Here is a 20,963-nt window from a genome sequence, read left to right as displayed (position 1 = left end):
CTGCTTCTCTTTCCCCAGTTCTGTAGCCTGGGAAGGGTGTTCTCTCTCTGAGTTCTGAGGAATAAGCACCAGGTGGTGCTGTAAAGTTGCTGTTCAAACTTGTCATTCAAACACTGAGGTGGAGGGAAGAAGGTTGGTAGCTCTTCAGAACAGTAAGCACGAGGTTACAGCTCTTCAGGGCTTCCTGGGGAAAAAATGATCTGGGAATCAAACAGAGTCAAAGTACAGAAATTACAATCCCTGTGTAAGACTGGCTATTTGAGTAACAGCAAATGTTGAGAGATATTTTATAACTTAAAGAAAAAATTACTTGACACAGCAATAACTTGCCCAGGTATGTTTTAGAGAAAATGCTGATCGTTAAAGAAAAATAAGCCTCATGTGGATCTGACATTTCAATATAAATATGTAGAATTTTGTGGTTAGTTGATTTAGACATGTTCTGTATTTAGGCAGTAAATGTTCTGAGCTCTTCAGTACTGGAATGTAGCAAGGCTGAGTTACCTTTTCCCTGCAGCAGTTCAGGTGATCTGTGTGTGCCCACCCCGCTGGGAGAGCTGTGTTTTTGGGGGTTAAGCAATAGAATGACATTCGAATTCCTGGATATTGTTGGGCCTGAGGAAGCACATTGTTATTGTTATAGCTGCCTTAACTCTCACTAACAGCCACTTTTCCAATGGGGTGAGATACCATATCTCAGATTTCCTTTATGTACTCAAGAATTAAAGCACAGAAGTGCTTCCTGCTGTGCTGCACACCCTGAGCCATGGTGGACCCAGCCCCAGCAGTGCAGGTAACTCTGCTTTGGTTGTTTTCTGCAGCCAGAGCTGTGCTGGGATTCCTCCTAAGCCAAAAAAAGGCTAAAATGAGAGGGAAAGTATTATCTACTTACTTTATCTTCCTCTGAAATGGAGGCAGTATCAGCAAAATGTCAATTGATATTCAAGTCTAAGGGGGAACCTGAGCACCTCAGAAACTGTTTTCACGTGACCTTTCTCCAACTAATTGCTTGACAGATTTTTTTGTGTTTGTCCATTGGTCTGATTATCTATTGATTAAAAATCCTGGTCTGTTATAATTCCAATGTCAGCTAGTTCTGGGAACATTTATCAGTGTAACAGATAATTCTGGTTAAATATTACTTCTACTGTCTTATATGTAGTGTGGAATTGCCATTTGTGAAGCAGGCTCAGAAATGGAGCTGATTTGCACGACATTCATCTTCTTTCTGTTGGTCTCTCCCGGCCTTGGGATAGATGGAGAATTTGCTCGGAATTTTATTGCCATTGCTGGGCCTCTGCCCACTGAGTTGGCAGATAAATTGGGTCTGAGGGACCAAGTGCTGCCCCAGGAGGAGCAGGGCCCTGCTGTGGCTGAAGCACATGGTTCCCTGTGCCAACAAGACCTCGTGGCTTCGGAGCTGCCCCGGTACTTCTCCCACCTTCGGGAGATCGGGGTGACGCACTACAAAGTGTTCCTGCCGTGGTCACGCATCCTTCCCGAGGGGAATGCCAGGGAGCCTGAGGAAGCTCAGGTGCAGTGCTACAGGGAGCTGCTCCAGGCCCTGGTTGCTGCAGAGCTCAGCCCCGTGGTGGTCCTGCACCACCAGTGTGTCCCTGGCGCTGTGGCCGCGCGGGCCGGAGGGAGGGAAACCGGTGCTTTTGCCAGCCTTTTTGTGGAGTATGCAGAGTTCTGCCTCCGTGCTTTTGGGGACCTGGTGGATGTGTGGGTCACCTTCAGCGACCTGCAGGAGGTCCTGCACAGCCTGCCTTACCCTGACCCCCAGGACAGAGCCCAGGCCGTGGCTGCTGCCCACGAAGGGTTTTACACCGTCTTCCATGAGAAACACTCACCGGCCGGTAAGGAGAGGGGGGACAGGGCTATTTCCAATATGACTTACAAACATGTTGTGATAGGATTGAGTGGCAACTGCCACTTGCAGTCTCTGTATTTTTGTGTACCTCTTCCTAACCCACAGAGGAAAGACCAAAAACTGCCTGAAATGTGCATGGAACCATGAAAAAACAAGACACAAGAAGTCTCCTATGAGATAACGATAGTGTGAGGAAGTCTGCAGCGTCCTTTGGTTGACTTTCCTCATTGCACACACTGGGGTTTTACAGTAATTAAATCTAAAATCTCCCTGTGTTACACAGAGCAACAGAATTTCACCTGTTCCATGGTGGGTACCTGGGATTTTCCAAGCAGCTGTCCCCCGGGGTCTGCCTTCTCTGGCCTTGGAATTTTTCTGTCTCAAACAGACAGCTGGTAGAGCTGACTGAGTCAACGTTTCTTTATCCACATTTTTAATGAATGAATTTATATTTAATTCTTGCATTTGTCAGGAATGCTTTGCTGTACAGTTCACACTATCTGGTGATAGCCCTTAGAAGTTGCCCAGCTTCTCTCCTGTGTCTCCTGTCCCCCAAGTTCCCGTTCCCCCAGCATCGCAGAAGCATTCAGCACAGAATGCATTTTAAAAAAATAACCACTATAGAACCACCACAAAGGCATGAAAATTAAAGATACTACTTATAATTATGCAGGAAGGGCACAATTTATTGACAAAGGCTTCTTGAATTCTGCCTTTGAGTTTCTGCCTTCTGCAGCTCTCCATTGAAATCGCAGTGGGAATTCTGAAATCCCCTACCCAAGGCACTGTCTGCTGTTCCACAGCTTCAAAAATTTAACACTGATTTTAAAATAACTGCAACAAACTGAAGGTTTTATTTGTCCTTAATATGTCACTAACAGACTGCCTCGTTTTTCTTTCCAGGTGGAAAACTGTCCATTGCTTTAGAAACAGGTGGTGTTTTGGACAGTGCTTCTTCAGAACTGCTTTCAGTTTCTCTTCAGGTAACTTACAAAATTATATACATTTGACTTGATTTAACTTGATTTTCGTGTATGGGATCAAGTGACTTTTTGCAAGTTTGTAGATTTTTTTAAAGATTTTTAAGATTTTTTAAATGTTAGGGTCTTTTTAAAGATTTTAGCAAGCTGACCAATTGACCAGTTTGGTAAGTTTAACTTATTTCATTAGTCTAATTACATGAAGCTAGCTAATTTAACAAAATTCCTTCAGCATCTTTTCTTGGCTAGTAAGCACTGATTAAGATAGATGGAGACATATTTGCTCTCATAATTGGCAATTTTAGCAATATACTTGCCTAAATGACAAGATGTCTCCAAAAAGTGTACCCGTTATCATTTGCTTTGCACCTACTTAAGGCACACCAAAGATAAGAATACTTTATTTTAAATAACTGCTATTTAAAAAATCTGCTGATTATGTTAAAACACAGCCTGAGCTGTGCTAGCAGTGATGTGGTTGCACAGGGAAAGCACAACATGAGGAGAAATTAATCTCTAAAAAGACAGTGAAATCCTTTCTGGAAGATCAAGTTCTCTGTTCGGATTCACCCAGAGGATGTTGATGTGAACAAATGACAGTGCAGGGTTTTTTGCTGTATTCACAATCTTGCAAACATCAGTACTGGGGTGAACAGTGTTGTAGGTATGACATTGCAAGGATTTGAGCAAGGTGTGGTTTGTAGGGACAGAACAGAAATTGCATCACACAAGCTGGCTAAACTAGAAGAGAACCTTAGACTGAAAAATGAACTGAAAGCTTATCAGTTTTCTTCCAAATTCATCAGCTGGTGTAATAAGGGAATGCAATTTGTTCCCTTGTTCCCTTGAGATTTCTGAAGTGGACTTTCCCCAAAGGGTTATTGATAAGGCCTGACCCACACAGTTGCAAAGGTTTCTCTGATTCATCACAGACAGTCTTACTAATTAAGAAAGTCATTGTAAATCATTAATATTATATTCATAAAATAATCCTAGAATTTAATTTAGCTGTTTAAGTTTTACTTTGTTTTGAGGGAGACATCTTCCCAGACAGTATCCAGTTTGAGCTCATTATATTGTCCAGGGATCCCATGCAGCTGTATGGCTTCTTACTCCAGCAATATGTCTTTAGCAAACTTTTCAGAATTTTATGTATTTTTAATGTAATACCTGCAAAAAAAAAAAAACAACCAAAAAACATTTTACTCTGGGATGATTCTTTTGCTTTTCTTTATTCCAGGATTCAGTAGACTTTCTGTCTCTCAACCTTCAGTACCAGTGTGGAAATGAAACAGATTTCTACAAGAAATTAGATGAATTCCAGGTAACATTATGCACAGGGTTAAAATGAGAGCAGCAGACAACAAACCATAAATAGAAGTGGAATTTCATGTTCCTTGATACATGTCTGAACAGTCCTGATTTTCTGGGAGAACTCAGACAGCAGCTACACTGGGAAGCAGCTGCATGGTGCTCACTTGCTTCTCTGTTGTTATTCTGACTTAAAAACATGTGTTGGAAAGTGCTGGAAAGGATCATCTTGGTCTTATTGATGCATTTATGACCAGAATGGCAGAATTCTTCTGTCCAGGGTTGAAAACCTGCATTCTTAAATTCCATAAAACAAGAGTCATCCAGTACCTGGGCAGCAAAATAAGGAGCTGCCCATGTACAATGCAAAAACTGCAATAGCATGTTTTTAGGAGCTGACTGATGCTTCTTTTCATGCTAGTCCCTGACTTCTGGTTTTGCAGAGTGTCTGGAAGGACACAGAGATCTTGGTTTTTAGTCTGAAGTTCGTTGGTTGTGCTTCCATGGAAGAGAATCCTTTCATACCAGTAGCTGCCATTGTCACAGGTAAGTGGCATTTCAAGAAGGAGGAGAGTTTTTTAGCTAAGATCTGCATGATAAATTATAGAGGAAATTCAAAATTGTCCAATTTAGGCTGCTGCTATTAGATGAAATAACTTTATGGTCTTTTGTAGCCTTCTTGGAAAATTAAGGATGGACGGTGAGTGTTAAGGGAGAGGAAGCAGGAAATTCCCCCCAAAGCTTGTTGTAATTTTCATCAGCCACAAGTTGTGACGTGAGAGGTTTAGGTTGGATACAAGGAAAAATTTCTTCACCAAAAGGGTTGTCAAGCCCTGGCAGAGCTGCCCAGGGCAGTGGTGGAGTCACCATCCCTGGAGGGATTTGAAAGACATGCAGATGTGGCACTTGGGGACGCTACAACACTGGTGTTGTTTGGCAGTGCTGGGTTAACAGCTGGACTTGATGATCTTAGAGAGCTCTTCCACCCTAAATGATTCAATGATTCTATGATAATTTTTTAACATGAACTTGTAAATGCCTAATAAAGAACCCAATACATCTGATCTGAGAAAAGCAACTCTTAGTTATGAGGAACACCTTGTTCCTCCAGGAGTAACTGTCTGTACAGGCGGTGCCGTGCACTCCATGGCTCCGGAGGTGGGACCAAGTCCTTCCCTTACTGTTTGCTTGTTTTCAGCTCTTAATAAAGAAGGAACAGGGACGATTGGATGTGACACTAGTGAGTTCTTGGACCACTTGTCTCATGTTTCAAGGTACAGTTTTTGATCTTTAAATCAGATAATAAAACGGAGTCTTCTAGAAATGCGTGAGCAGGCAGAGACAAGACAGTTGTGGTGGTAAAGGCTGTTGTCAGTGGCTGAAAGGGCTGGGAAGGGAGGCCCTTCTGCTGAACCCAGTCTCTTGTGATTACAGGCAATCCTCTATCCTGCTACTAATCCCATAACGTAATCCTCTTCCACTCTCTCATCCTTAGTTACCCAAATTGCACCTTCAAGCCAATAGTGACAAGTACGTTTCCCAAGCCTTTTGCTCTTCTGCAAAAATAGTTATAAATAAACAAATCCAATAGAGGCTTTCCTAGGGGAGAAGCCAACTGGACCTATGGAAATGTGAGAGATGTCAGTGTGCAGGGAGGTGCTGAGGATTACAGAAGCAGGATTGATTAGTTTTAGTTTATCCCATGGAAACTCAATGAGAGCAGTTGTAGCATGTGCAATTTCTACACACTGCAATGATTTTGTTTGTATCTCTGACCTGGCTGTAATGAATTATGAGAATCTGCCTGCAGATTAGATATCTGGCACGTGAGCTGCTCAGCAGTTACCTCACTGGTAACTACCACCTGGGTGGCAGCAGCTTGGGTTGATCAGATGACAAAGGAACTGTACCCTAAAGTGGCTTATGTGACCTCAATGGGAAGCAAAAAAATTAGTTTAGTCTCCATGTTTGCAAATTCTATGGCAGTGGCATTCATCTTGGAGATTTTAATTTCTTTTTATTCCATTTCCAGCCAAACAAATACTCTACAGGAGAACCCAGCTGCTGTTGTTGCCCCTCGCTCCTCCTACCAAACAGTTTGGGAAATGTTTGCTGGACAGTCTGAACTGGAGAGGGATTCTTTCCTGCAAGACATTTTCCCAGATGGTTTCCTCTGGGGCACATCCACAGGTGCCTTTAGCATTGAAGGAGCTTGGGCAGAGGATGGGAAAGGGGAGAGCATCTGGGATCAGTTTGGGCATGCAGGCCATGTCCACCTGAACCAAACAGCAGACGTGGCATGTGACAGCTACTACAAAACCAGCTATGACATTTTCCTGCTCAGGGGTCTTCACCCCCAGCTGTACAAGTTTTCTGTGTCCTGGCCTAGGATTTTCCCTGCTGGCACCAATGAGACCATCAATTCAAAAGGTGTTGATTATTACAACCAGTTAATTAACCAGCTGTTGGACTCTCACATCGAGCCCATGGTGACTCTGTTCCACTGGGACCTCCCCCAGGCCCTGCAGGCCCTTGGGGGCTGGCAGAATGACAGTGTCATAGATGCTTTTGTGAGCTATGCAGACTTCTGCTTTTCCACTTTTGGGGATCGAGTGAAACTCTGGATCACATTCCATGAGCCCTGGGTTATCAGCTACGCTGGCTACGGCACCGGGGAGCATCCCCCAGGAATCACTGACCCAGGAGTGGCATCTTACAAGGTAGGGACACAGGAATAATTAGGATCCTACAGCTGCTTTTGTTGGGTTGTTTTCCTCTAATGTTCTGTACTTTAACTATGTTCAAGCCTAATGTGGCCTCTGAGACAGCTATTTGCTTCTTGGATTTATGGTACCTGCAAAAAATGGGTTTGTTAACAGGGGCTAGATGTTCTTATTTTATTTTTCCATTCTGAAAGCAGGTGTTGATGGATAGTCAGATTCTCCACCTTATTCATTTTGTCAAGGCTTTTTCTTTTGGATGTAGAGGCCCTTTTCACGTGGCAATAACCTGAAGGCTCGAGAGCTTTTGTGTGGTGCAGTGTGACACGTGCTGCTCTGCTTTCTGCTCCCAGGTGGCTCACACAATTCTCAAGGCTCACGCCAAGGTCTGGCACCTGTACAATGACAAATACCGCTCTCAGCAGCTGGGAAAGGTGGGGCTGGTGCTGAACTCGGACTGGGCTGAACCCAACACTCCAGCCAGCTCCGAGGACGTGAGGGCATCTGAGAGGTACCTGCAGTTCATGCTGGGCTGGTTCGCCCACCCCATATTTGTCAATGGCGATTACCCAGAGATCCTGAAGGCTCAGATCCAGGCAGTGAACCAGCACTGCTCCACAACAGTGGCACAGCTACCTGTGTTTACAGAGGAGGAGAAGTCCTGGGTGAAAGGGACTGCAGATTTTTTTGGCCTTTCCCACTACACTTCCCACCTGGTCAGTGCCGGGGCTGACGGGACCTGCGCTCCAGGATACGAGAGCATTGGGAACTTCTCCTTGCACGTGGATCCTTCCTGGCCACAGGCTGACTCTTCCTGGGTCCATGTGGTCCCTTGGGGGTTGAGAAGGCTGCTGAAGTTTGTATCCCAGGAATACACAGGGACAGAGATCCCAATATACATAGCAGGGAACGGTGTGCCCACGGGAGACACGGGGGATCTCATTAATGACACCCTGAGAGTGGATTATTTCCGACGGTACATCAACGAGGCCCTAAAAGGTAAGGAGAAATCAAATTATTGTATTTTTTTTTAGTCATGATAACTGGCTATTTTAGCCCTTCCGTGGTGGTTGACTGCAAAACATCAAAGCAGAGTGATGGTCAGCTGCCTCTTGTGTAGTGAGTGTGACCTCATCTACTCCAACCTGTCTGGTGTCCAGGTATGGAGCTCTCCATCCTCTTTAGATATGGGAATAGGTTTTCATAGATATGGATTGATGTAGTCTGGACCCTAAGATCAGTTCATATACTCTAGCTCCCCTGAAGATGATTTGCCTGCAGGATCTTGCCTGTAGAGATCTCACAGATCAGGCCTGAACTGCCTGTACTAATTCATCAGATCTAACTGGCAGCATCCTGCACCATTTCAGGTTAGAAGCTTTAGAGAGATATTTATATCTTAATCATTTTTGGAAGGTTCCAGTTGTGCTTATCTCTTTGCAAGCTATGTATCTGTTGATGTAAAAATAATATTAGTGACTCAAGTTCTGGGCAGGAGCAGAGATTTGAGGTTTCAAACAGAGATTTAACTGATTCTCTTGAGATATTCAAAACAATACTGTCAGGAAAACATTATTAAATATGCTGTGTTAAATATGTTGGTGATCAGTGTACAGCATTTGATCTTCTTGACCTAGTTCTCAACATGGCTAGGAGTGATAAAACACAACTTAGCATTGCTGTTGTGCCTCAGCTGCAGTAAAGGAGATGGACTGCACATGGGGAGCGAACTTTTCTGGAGAGAGAGAGACAGATGTAGTGCTTTTCTGTAGACAGTGTGAGGGAGGATGCTGGACTTGCCCCTGCTGGCATTGAATACACTGTTCTGCCTTAAGAAACTCTCCTGAGCTCAGGGAAGAAAGGCAAGCACTGAATACATGCAATGTTTCAGTTCAACTATGGTGTTAAATCTAAAATGCACCATTACCTTAATTGATGAAATCTACTTGAAAGCAAGAACACAGGGAAAGGGATACCAGTGGCACAAGTGGCCTGTACTCAAATATCTCTTGACTAATACTTCTTTCTTCACACTTTTTTATCACTAAGCATTTGACCAGCTCCTGTTAGAGTGCTGACTGCTTTCCTTGCCTGATACTCATAATTGTTTGGGAGGTTTTTTTAGCCTAAAAACCCATTTGTAGGTGTTTGGCTTGTCACACCACCCTCAGTTGTGGTGCTTGCTGTGCTGAGCTGTGTTCAGAGAATGTTCAATGTGTAACAGTGTGTGGTGTTGTCTCTGTGGCAGCGGTGAAACACGACGCCGTCGATGTTCGGTCGTACATCGCTCGGTCCCTGGTTGATGGCTTTGAAGGCCCACTGGGGTACAGCCTGAAGTTTGGGCTGCATCATGTGGACTTTGAAGACAGCAACAGAGCAAGGACTCCCAAGGCATCTGCTTATTTCTATTCCAGTGTTATTGAAAAGAATGGTTTTCCTTCCGAAGCCTTGGGCAGATCTCCTGCGCCACTGGTGTTTGACCGACCTGCGCCACCAAAGTTGCCAAATTTACCAGCATCAGAAGTTCCCTCCAAGGCAAAGGTTGTCTGGGAGAAGTTTTCATCTCAGACTGCCTTTGAAAGAGACATGTACTTTCATGGGACATTCCCAGAGGGCTTTACCTGGGGTGTGTCTTCTTCTGCCTACCAGATCGAGGGAGGCTGGGATGCTGATGGCAAGGGGCCCAGCATTTGGGATACCTTCACCCATGTCCCAGGGAATGTAAAGAATAATGACACTGGAGATATTGCTTGTGATAGCTACCACAAGGTGGAGGAAGATATTTACCTGCTGAGAGCCTTGGGGGTAAAGAACTATCGTTTCTCCCTGTCCTGGCCTCGAATTTTCCCCACTGGAAGGAACAACTCAGTCAACAGCCATGGAGTTGACTACTATAACCGTCTCATTGACGGGCTGGTCGCAAACAACATCACTCCAATTGTCACTCTCTACCACTGGGACCTGCCCCAAGCTCTCCAGGACATCGGTGGCTGGGAAAACAACACCCTGATTGACCTGTTTGACAGCTTCGCAGACTTCTGTTTCCAGACCTTCGGGGACAGGGTGAAATTCTGGATCACGTTCAATGAGCCCTACGTCATTGCCTGGCTGGGCTATGGCCAGGGGACGTTCCCTCCCAATGTCCAGGACCCTGGCAGTGCTCCCTACAGGGTTGCCCACGTCCTGCTGAAGGCCCACGCCAGGGCCTACCACACCTACGACGACAGGTACAGGGCCAGCCAGGGAGGGGTCATCGCCCTGTGCCTCTACATCCACTGGGCCGAGCCCAAGTCCCCCGGCGACCCCAGGGACGTGGAGGCCGCAGACAGGTACCTGCAGTTCATGGTGGGCTGGTTTGCACACCCCATTTTCAAAAATGGGGACTACCCCGAGGCGATGAAGTGGAAGGTCGGGAACAGGAGTGAGCTCCAGGGGCTGCCCTCGTCCCGCCTGCCGGCGTTCACGGCGGAGGAGCGCGAGTACATCCGGGGCACGGCGGACGTGTTCTGCTTCAACACCTACACCTCCAAAATCATCACCCACTCCACAACCCGCCTGAATCCCTTCTCCTATGAGTATGACCAGGAAGTTTCAATCAGCGCTGACAGCTCCTGGCCTTACTCAGGTCTCGAAGGCCATCGGCCCGTGGCCTGGGGGCTCAGGAGGCTCCTGAACTGGGTCAAAGAGGAGTATGGAAATCCCCCAATATACGTCATTGAGAACGGGGTGGCGATAGACACCACATCGGATGTGGATGACAATGCCAGGATATTTTACTACAAAACATACATTGACGAAGCTTTAAAAGGTACCGGTGTTTGCTTTTGTTCTGTTGGGGTTGTGTGTCTCCTCTCTAGATTTCTGGTTCCTTTATTCCTCTGAAGAACCATTTTTAAAAGTGATTAATATCAGTCTTCAAATATCCTGAGCACAATATAAACATGCTGTTTCTTTTTGTGATCTCCTCTGCATGGCTGCTTGTGCTTTGTGTCCTCCAACTGTGAAGAGTGTCTTAATGACCTTTGTGAAGCTAAAAACAAGTGAGTTCCTCAGGGTTCATTTATGTGTGATTACCCCACTGATGCCCTTCCTTTTGTTTCTGGTCTTTCAGCTTCCAGGTTAGACGGTGTTAATCTGAAGGGATACAACGCTTGGTCCTTCATGGATAACTTTGAGTGGTCGGATGGTTATGACCCGAGGTTTGGGTTGCTCCAGGTTGATTTCAACAACCCCAACAGGCCCAGGACCCCGAAGCGCTCGGCTGTGTACTACGCTGAAATCATCCGCAGTAACGGGATCCCACTGCCCAGAGAGGATGAGTTTGTGTATGGAGAGTTCCCAAAGAACTTCTCGTGGAGCGTAGCAACTTCAGCATACCAGGTCAGGAAACAGAGAGGGAGTCTTGGAGTGTCTGTGGACAGTTAATTCAATTTGGATGAGACACCTACAGCTTTTGCAACATTGGGTTTTACTGTAATTAAACATTGGGGTTTACTGTAATTAAACATTGGGGTTTACTGTAATTAAGGGTTAGTGTAGCAACTACTCTAAAAGGGGGGAACTTGGAAGTGTTTAAGGGTGTGGTTATACCACAGGAAATAGGACAACAGCATGGGCTTCATAAGATCCAGCCAACATGGAGCATTAGTGAACTGAAACACTGCCTGCTCTGGGACATTGTCTTTTGCTAATGTGTCTTGCCTTGAGGCCCAAGGTACAGCAAAAACATTGCTATTTCTAGTCTTAAGCTGATAAGTCAAAATATTGTGCGGCACCATGAACAGGCTGAATTCTTTGCTAGGCCAAGACCTAAATTTAGGGTTTACTAAGAATTTCCCCCCATCTTCGATTAATTGCAGATTGAGGGAGGATGGAGAGCAGATGGGAAAGGACTGAGCATTTGGGACAAGTATTCTCACACTCCCCTGAGAATCAGCAACGATGACACCGGAGATGTAGCCTGTGACAGCTACCACAAGATTGAGGAGGATGTGGAAATGCTGAAAAGCCTCAAGGTGTCTCACTATCGGTTTTCCATCTCCTGGTCCCGTGTTCTCCCAGATGGGACCACCAGGTACATCAATGAAATGGGACTGAACTACTATGAAAGGCTCATCGATGCCCTGCTGGCAGCCAACATTAAGCCTCAGGTAACTAAAACTGGTGACTTTGAGGTAACTTAGAAACAGCAGAACCCAAGTCTGGTGCTCAGAGCAATGTGTGTATTCCCATCCACACCCTTCTTCACAGAGAAATTGGTTTTCACTGTTTTTCACTGTATTCTGCAAAGAAACATGGGGGTTTGCATGAAGGAATAAACTGGGAATATAGTGATATTTTTACCCAGAAAGATCATAGTAACCTTATTATTGGATGTTTCCAATCACCTTCTTGTCCCTCATCTCCTTGGCAGTAGAGTCCACAAGGACCTACACAGTGATCTTTCCAGATACTGAGGTGAGACTGACCAACCTGTAGTTCCCCAGATCTTCCTTCTTGCCTTTCTTGGAGACAGGTGTAACATTATTCTTTTCTCAGGAGCCAGGAATCTCCACAGGGTCACATACAATGGACAGTGACCTCAGCACTGCATCAGTCAGCTCTTTCAGCACTGGTTAGTGAATCTGACCTGTCCCATAACCTTGGACCAGCCCAGACTGGTGCTCTGTTGGATTGTATTTCACCAGTGCAATTGCAGCAGTTCTTCACTGAGGAGTTCTTGCTGTCACAAGGTGCTTTTTGGTAAAAGCTCCATCTTCACCCTCAGGCAGTCCCTGGAGTTTGAGTCATTTCCCCACATCCTAAAGAAAACACTGAAACAGTGGCAAAAAGGTATTTTATTCGAGTGCACGAGTGAACACCACAAACTCCAGTCACCATTAGGAACAGGTGGCCACAGATCAAAGCACAGTTTGTGTGTTCATAAATGAGTCTGGGTTACTGTCCTTATTTCCAGAAGTGAGAGTGACTGGTTGGATCCTTTGTCTTGCTGTCTTTCCCCACAGGTAACTCTGTATCACTGGGACCTCCCACAGGCCCTGCAGGACCTCGGTGGGTGGGAGAATGATACAATAATTCAGAGGTTTAAGGAATATGCTGAGCTCCTTTTCCAGAGACTGGGAGATAAAGTGAAATTTTGGATAACCCTCAATGAACCCTACAACACTGCATATCTTGGCCATGGTGTTGGCACAGCTGCTCCAGGTAGGACTGCTGGGCACAACCTCAGAGCCCTGGCAGCACTGCGGGCACAGCTGGTTTGTGCTGCGGCACAGCAGATGCTTGGGGCTGGCAAAGGTAGACCAAGGAAGGAGGTGTGGTGTGGATAGATGGGGTTTGGATTGCTGTGGGGCAGGTCCTTCTTTCACTCTGCCTGTCACCTCCAAGACTCATCCTCCTTCTCCCACTCCTCTAATCCAGCCCTCCTCTGCAGCCCCTGGATTAGACATGCTGCCTGGAGCAGACCTCAACTCCAGGGACCGATTTCAGCCCAGGGCTGAAACATTTGTGGACAGTTCTGGGTGTCCTGGGGATTGTGTTAAGCTGGGTGGCAGCCATGAGAAAGCTGGGAAGTGCTGCTCCACTGGCTGTGCTGTCCCTGTCTCTGCAGGAATCTCCATCCGGCCGGGCCGAGCTCCCTACGTGGTGGGACACAACCTGATAAAGGCCCACGCCGAGGTCTGGCACCTCTACAACGAGACCTACAGGGCCAGACAGGGAGGGCTGATCTCCATCACCATCAGCTCTGAATGGGCAGAGCCACGGAACCCACACAAGCAGGAGGACATCGAGGCCTCCAGACGGTTCATGCAGGTACAGAGCCCCCTGGCCACAGCTCTCCTGCTGCTCCCGGGTCTGTTCGTGGGGACAACCCCTCTCCCAGTGCTGGACATGCCCAGAACCTGAAAGAAAAGGATGAACCAGAGGCACCACTTGCAAGGAAATGTATCACTCTCCTTTAGGGGCTGATAGAGTAGGCAACAGAAATGAGACAAAATACGGTTGCAGTGGCAAAAGCTTATTAAATTTACTGCCTTTATATGGGCACTGCTGGACATCTCCATGTGCCTGTTTGTTATGAATTAAGGTATCACCTATAAAGCAGCTCGTGACAGAGATATGGTTAAATCCCTCGTTTTGATACATGATTTATTCTCCCTTGTTTCCTGGTTTAGTTTTTACTAGGTTGGTTTGCCCATCCCATTTTCAAAAACGGTGATTACAATGAGGTGATGAAGAGAAGGATTCGGGAGCGCAGCCTGGCCCAGGGCCTGAGCCAGTCCCGGTAAGAGCCCAGGCACACACTCCTGCCCTTGTTTCACTTGCTGTGCTCAGACCTGCAGCTTTTCTGGGATAGAAGTGCTACATTTCAATGACTCTGTTGCAGTGTTACTGTAAACAGCTCATTGTATCCTCACAGAAAACTTGTAGTGTACATTTTCATAGAACCATAGAATAGTTTGGGTTGGAAGGGACCTTAAAGATTATCTAGTTCCACAGCAGGGGGGGTTGCCTGTTCCCTGTCTGTATCTCTCTTGCAAACTAAATTTACTGATATAACACAGCTTTGGGGTAATAAGTTGGCAGCTCAGTGATACAGTAAATGCCTGTATCGCTGCATTAGACACATTACCTGACAACTCTGAAAAATTTGTTTTACCTTTTCTTGAAACTGTGTACTGAACTCTGGCACTGAGAACTCATTGGTCCCTCTGAATCACAGTTCTTATTTTCCATTCCCAGTTCCTCCTGTTTTTTCCCATGTTCCTCCAGAAGGATCATGTTACTGGTCCCAGGGATACCAGCATTACACATGGAGTGTGTTCAGAGTGTGTTCTCTGTTTTCTCTTGCAGACTTCCAGAATTTACTGAAAGTGAAAAGCAAAGAATTAAAGGCACATATGACTACTTTGGTCTAAACCAATACACCACAGTTTTAGCATACAACCTAAACTTTCCCAGGGTTGTTCAGTCATATGACTCTGACAGGTAAGAGATGAATTACTGGTCAAGTAAAATCTGCACACCTGGAGCCTGGGCCAACTGACAAGTGTAAATTGATAGCAAATAAATCTGTGAGATAGGTATTTTAAGCTGTTGTAACCAATACTTGGGAAAACAGCCCCAAACAGTACCAGTGGTGCTGTTATTTCCATGATAAACATGGAAATAACAGAAAAAGAAAACAGAAAAAGGAAAATTAGAGGATCTGTTAAAGGAAAGAATCTGGACTTGTGAGTTTCCCAGTGGTTTGGGATCAACTGCAAAGAGTTTTTATCATATTTCCCGTCTCCAGTCTGCAGTTTGAACTGTGAGGTTATCCTGCTTAATGGGTACTGTTCCATTGGATAAATGTGAGTTCAAAGGCTAAATAGCTAAATCACTTCATGGTTAGGTATATATAAGTAAAGATTTTTCATTAGATACTTGATTTCATTCCCCAGCTTCAAAAGGTAAAGGGTAGGAGCTTATCAGTTTTCCTGATGGAAATTAAAGTAGTGGTGGGACTACACATGGGGGTGAAATTGTCTGCTTTCCGAAACCTTTCCACAGGGAATATATGAAATTGTTTTAACTTGCCTTTGCTGCTGCATCCCAGCCTCTGTGGTTTAGCCCCATAGGACATTGGGCTCAGTCTTGCATTCCTGTATGTGGGTAGGAAGGGCAATTTTATGTGCTCAAGCACCGCATGATACGTTGGAAAGTAGAACTGGTGTCATAGTGTGCAAAGATTTGGAGCCAACATCACACCCTCAGCCACGGCTGATTTACACAGCAAAGCAGGAGAAGTGTTTTCTATAAAAACCACTTGTGAGTGGTTTTTAGGGTTGTGGGCACCAGCCCCAGCTCAGCCCTGGGCGCTGAGGTGCCAGGAGCTGGGACTGGTCCTCCCCAGTGTCTCCTCTGCAGGGGTGTGGCCACGGTGAGCGACCGCAGCTGGCTGGGCTCCGGCTCTACCTGGCTGAAGGTGACACCCTTTGGGTTCCGGAAGATCCTGAGGTGGATCAAGGAGGAGTACAACAACCCCCCCATTTATGTGACTGAGAATGGGATCTCGGAGAGGGGGGCCTTTGTGTTCAATGACACTCAGAGGATCCATTACTACCGGAGCTACATCAACGAGGCACTGAAAGGTAGGAGTGGTGGTGGAAACCTCATCAGCCAGAGAGAGCTCTGGAGAGCTGGAGACTGGGGTGGATAAAGCAAGGGCTGAAACAGCACTGCCATCACACCTGTTACACACTCATGTGTAAGAGTTTACTGAATCCAATTCCAAGAGCCTTTGGGCTTACCAAGAACTGCCACGGAAGTCACGACTGTGCCAGGAAAGGGTTCTAAGGGGAGAACAAACCCTGGGTTTAGCAGGGTAAGGGCAGGTTCCTTCATTAGGTGCCTCTCTAGCCAAACACTACTTTGGCTTCTAGTTTGACTACTGCTATGTCTAAAAACTGCATTTAAAAAAAAAAAAAGGGTAAAAAAACCAAACCCCAAACTGGTTTCAATTACAGCAGTGCTTGAGCAACTTCAGGAAAGGGCATTTTCAGTTTGCTTTTCTGACATACTGGGAACTGCCAGCCAGGTGTTCAGGAAGTGCTCATTTACTTTGGAGTGAGGCCCCACAAACGCTTGTTTCACCAGCTGTTGCATTTTGATGGCTTTTCTTCTCTGTTCCCAAACCTTTGTTTCTCGGACAAAAGCTTTGATTTTTGGAGCAGAGAAAAGCAGCCTGTAGTCCTGGGCAGTGACTGAACTACCCAGGCTGTAACCTGGCAGCTGAAGTAGCACAGAGCAACTGATCTGAGTCAACACGGGAGAGAGGTGGGAATGGGGAAAAAAAACAAAAACCAAGGAGGTGGAGTGTCAGGTGTGGATGTTGTGGGGCATTTCATGCCGTGGCTGGCAAGGGGTGGCACACTGACCTGTTCTCTCTGCTCCTGCCCCAGCCGTGGTGCACGACGGCGTTGACCTACGGGGCTACACCGCGTGGAGCCTGATGGACAACTTGGAGTGGGCCGTGGGCTTTGATGAAAGGTTTGGGCTCTACCACGTGAACTTCTCAGACCCCGCCTTGCCACGGCGCCCCAAGGCCTCTGCCAGGTACTACTCACAGATCATAAACTGCAGTGGGTTTCCAGACCCAGCAACGGGCCCACATCCCTGTCTGGAACCGGAGCCAGAAGGTAAGCGGTGCAGCAGGAATTGTGTGCTTGCATCTGATTCCAGTTGCTAAAGTTCTCCATAATCTACAGTCTTTAGAGACAGTATTTTCTGCAGTATTCCCTCTAAGGGCTCTTATCATCATCAGTCCTTGTTATGACTGAGGACATCCATGTACAGTGATACCATTCCTGTGTGCAAAGCCAGACTAACGCTGAAATCCTGTGTGAGAGCCCCTCAACACACACCTGTCTCCAACATGAAGCAAGAGAGTTATTCCATTAGACTTTTCTCTGACTAACAACTGCCCAGGATGTGGTTTTCCAAACCACACACATTCAGTACTCCCACATTTCTTCTAATCAGTTTTGAGTACTTTATATGAATCAGTGTTTTGGGTAAGCCTTTGGAAATACTGATCCTTTTGTGATTTATGTTCCCTGAACTAGAGGAGGGCAATCAACAGCACCCAGTGTTAGTGTGGGGGTCTGGGGATGACTGTGGATGCCTGAGAAGCCTCACGTGTACTCAGGAATTGCACTGTCAGCCTCCACTGTGCCTTCACTCTGAGCCAGAACTGTGTCAACCCCTGATCCCCAGAGTAGGGAACAGCACAGTGGAAAGCCGTGTGGAGGCAGGAAGCAGCAGTGCCCAAACCTGCACGGAACAGCTCCCCCAGGCTCTGTACTAACACTTCATTATTGTTTCCAGTGACACCACCAGACCCCACTCCAGGAGCAGCTGCCACTGTGAGCTTTTTGGGATTGGATTTGACATCCCAGAGTGCAGAAATCGCCCTGTACACGCTTTTTGCTCTTTTGGGAGTTGGAGCCTTGGCCTTGGCTCTTTTTGGATACAAATACGGAAAATCAGTCAAAAGATCCCATAAACAATCACACATGGAACTGAGAAGTAAAATGTAACATTTCCACTTGCTCAAGTGGTTTTTGGGTTTGGTTTTTCTTAAAAAAGAAGGTTCTACCATCAGGAGAAGAAACTTAGTGCTTGTTCTGCTGCAGCTTTGTGTCTTGCCTCAGAGATGGCTCCCCAGCATTGCGGTGTTTGCTTTTCCCAGCTTTAAAATGGGGAGGAAAATTATTCTTCTGTGTTAACTGTCTTTTTTTCTCCATGGGCATCATTGGTTTGATTTCTTAAGGACCAAAGTGCTTGTTCCTACCTGCATGTGAGGTTTCTGAGTTTCAGCTGGAACCTGTTTGTGCTTCAGCGTCTTCAGTGGATCTGAGGGGAGCCCCTCAAAGCTCTACTGCTTCTTAGTGTTTTTAAGACAAGTTAGTGCCTATACTGGTGAAGACTGGTCTAGACTGTACTGTTCTAGTGCAGCTACTGCACAGATTGGGTTTTTACCCCCCTTTTCCTTTATGTCATGTACAGCAAGGTCGTTTAAACTGGATTAAAACATTTCTCTGCTGTGTTTTGAGTTTCCTTGTTTCCCTGTGCCACAGGAACTTCAGAGGAACTTCACAAGACAGTGACATTTTTCTGGAAAATAGTTTATTGAGTGCTTAGGGAATTAAAAACTACAAGGTTTTGCTTGCAGTTGCAGAAGCAAGAAAAAAGTTAAACATAAATTAGTTACCTGATTTGCTACTTATAGTGCTTCTGAGACCCTCATTTTAATCAGTCATTGTCTACCATGACCTTTATATTAATATATCTGGCCCTTAGATTCATGTAGCAGAATATTTATAGATTAAAAAGTGCCTTTCTATGGCAGAGGGTAATAATTATGAAAGCTGATGGAGGTTTTCAGTCTTTTTACTTTTTTTGCTTCTAGGTCTCACCTATACTCACTTGATTTTTCTGACATAGGTGACTCCATTCCAGACTCCACCGCAGGAATAAGAATTAAGTAATTCAGTCAGTGTAAAATAAGCCCCACTTGTCCAGAACCTTTAGTTGACTTAGATCAAATAAAAGAAGAGAAGGAAAAAAAAAAAAAAGCAGCCAGATAGTAACTGCAGTTACTCAAAACTACATTTGTTGTGTAGAATTTCCATTCCAAGTATTGTTTTCATCTTCTCCATCATCTTGAGTCCTCAGTCTATATATTTTGCCTTCTTTTTTGAAGTCTTCCCCCCGCTTTTCCACGGCTCGTTTCCTGACTGCTTGTCTAGGGCACAAAGGACAGAGGTTTGAGTTTCCCCAGCAATAATTACACAAGGGAAGCAGCAGATGCAATAAACACAAATTGCACATTATTCCTTCTCTTATCCCCAGTCATAGTTTTCTTCAGCCCTTTGTGTCCTTGGGAAGCAATACCCAGGTGAAAATGTGCCACTTTGCAGTCGGACAAACTGACAGAATCTCATTTCCCTGTCACTGAGGAAGATGGGGCTGCTTTACCCACAACAGCCCAGCAGCTGTCCTGGTACAGGGGAGATCTCAGGCAGTACAAACCCTGTCAGAATCTGACTCCAGCTGCCCGAGTTTCATCTACAACCACATCATAACCATCTGATGTCTCATTTTCAACACACTATCTGAAGTAAAAAGTATCATACTAAGTAACAAATACCATCCTAAGCTGAAGTGAAGCCACCTCTTACAGCTGAATTCCCCGTTCATAAATGACTTTTAAAGACAATGCTTTTCCTGGTCTGTAATTGGAAGTGCAGTTCCCCACTACAAGATTAAAGCAATTCCAGCGAGTAGCTTGAGAAACAGCTGCCTTGACCACTTGTCTCACCTGCTCTGCTCGAGGCTGCTGGATGTTGAAGGGGCTGAATGGTCTTGCTGATGAGCTGCTCTCACCGCGGGCTGGGAGGGGGGTGGGCTCGTAAACAGAAAGTTGCTAATGAATCTCCAAACCGCTAAGAGGGGGTAAAGTATCGTGCCCAGGAACTTCCACAGGTCGCTGCCTGAAGCCTGGACAACAGAAGTAGCAGGTCTTCCCGCCTGGTCAGGAACACACAAAGCACATTTGTCAGATACTGAAGTCATGCTCTGGTAGACAGAGTATTATACAGGTAATTTAGAAGCAGCTCAGCAGACACACATTAGACACACAAACGTCAATGCCACCATTCATCTGCTTCAGAAGAACTCCAAGTGAATCTTGACAAAAACAAAAGTAATTTGGCAATCTGTGTAGACACAGAAAAGCCCCAAATTCAAGCCAAATATGAGGGCTGACAAGCAAATTCCCAGCTGCAGCAGTGCTGCCTGCAGGACAGTGAAACATGAACCAAGCCAACACCCACCGGCAGCAACACCACTGAAGCACTGGGTGCTAACTCCAGTTCCAGTAACTTCTTTCCATAATCTTCTTTGGTGAACTCCCTCCTGGGAAACATTGTCGCCAGTGAGAAATTGCCGTAAGTGTTACCAACCGTCTGGGAAAAACAGAAAGGAAACTTCATTTCTATTATACTGGTAACTGTTCACTCTCAAACAACTGCTGATTTGCCAGTTGAGTATATCTTGTGTACCTTGCTAAGATTTCTTATCAAACTATCAATCATCTTCATAGTAGGATATGAGGGGATCCTTCACTCCTCCGTGTCTCTTACTGATGATACACAGCAGCGATACAAAGGTGGCACTAGAAAGTGATGCTGCCAAACCCCCCTTCAAATACTCACCAAGGAGAGGAGCTGATGACAACTCCACCTCAATCAACTAGTTGATGCTACACTGAGTTGTAATCAGCCTGTAGCTGAGAGAACAAACCCACAGTTTACCTGTGCAGCAAACTGCCTTGCTTCTTCCAGCCGTGCTTCCGATGGGAACTGGTTGGTGAAGGAAGATCCATCTGGGAGGCGGAACTGGATCCTGGCTATTGCACTGCAGGACATACGGGGGTCAGTCAGCACACAAACAGTTACAGACACACACTCCTGGGGCTTTAGCTTGGTTGGACTGAAATGTGGCAGAGAGGGACAGCCATCCTCCTCCTGGCAG

At 45.8% G+C, this 20,963-nt stretch overlaps 2 protein-coding genes across 2 annotated transcripts in view; one reads left to right on the top strand and one right to left on the bottom strand.

The window, feature by feature from the left end:
- Positions 1-1,067: 1,067 nt before the first annotated feature.
- On the top strand, positions 1,068-19,003 carry LCT (lactase). The gene is made up of 17 exons (XM_051810238.1): positions 1,068-1,859; positions 2,777-2,856; positions 4,094-4,177; positions 4,608-4,710; positions 5,363-5,438; positions 6,197-6,884; positions 7,238-7,883; positions 9,133-10,692; positions 10,996-11,264; positions 11,744-12,034; positions 12,890-13,088; positions 13,495-13,697; positions 14,060-14,169; positions 14,739-14,873; positions 15,795-16,018; positions 16,829-17,065; positions 17,754-19,003. The coding sequence occupies exons 1-17, from the start codon at positions 1,196-1,198 to the stop codon at positions 17,963-17,965; spliced, it is 5,781 nt and encodes a 1,926-aa protein (XP_051666198.1). The 5' UTR covers positions 1,068-1,195; the 3' UTR covers positions 17,966-19,003.
- UBXN4 (UBX domain protein 4) overlaps positions 18,538-20,963 on the bottom strand; it is a 14,561-nt gene continuing 12,135 nt past the window's right edge. The window contains exons 10-13 of the mRNA XM_051810285.1: positions 20,744-20,846; positions 20,264-20,395; positions 19,750-19,958; positions 18,538-19,173 (exon numbers count right to left, since the gene is read on the bottom strand). Coding sequence (XP_051666245.1) covers positions 19,035-19,173; positions 19,750-19,958; positions 20,264-20,395; positions 20,744-20,846 — 583 coding nt within the window. The 3' untranslated portion in view covers positions 18,538-19,034. The remainder of the gene's footprint in view (positions 19,174-19,749; positions 19,959-20,263; positions 20,396-20,743; positions 20,847-20,963) is intronic.

The sequence above is a fragment of the Manacus candei genome, unplaced genomic scaffold, assembly GCF_025592945.1.
Source record: "Manacus candei isolate 608988 ecotype Guabito, Panama unplaced genomic scaffold, ASM2559294v1 h1tg000077l, whole genome shotgun sequence".
Taxonomy (NCBI): domain Eukaryota; kingdom Metazoa; phylum Chordata; class Aves; order Passeriformes; family Pipridae; genus Manacus; species Manacus candei.
The sequence above is the reverse complement of the archived record's forward strand: the minus strand, read 5'-3'. Positions and strand labels throughout refer to the sequence as shown.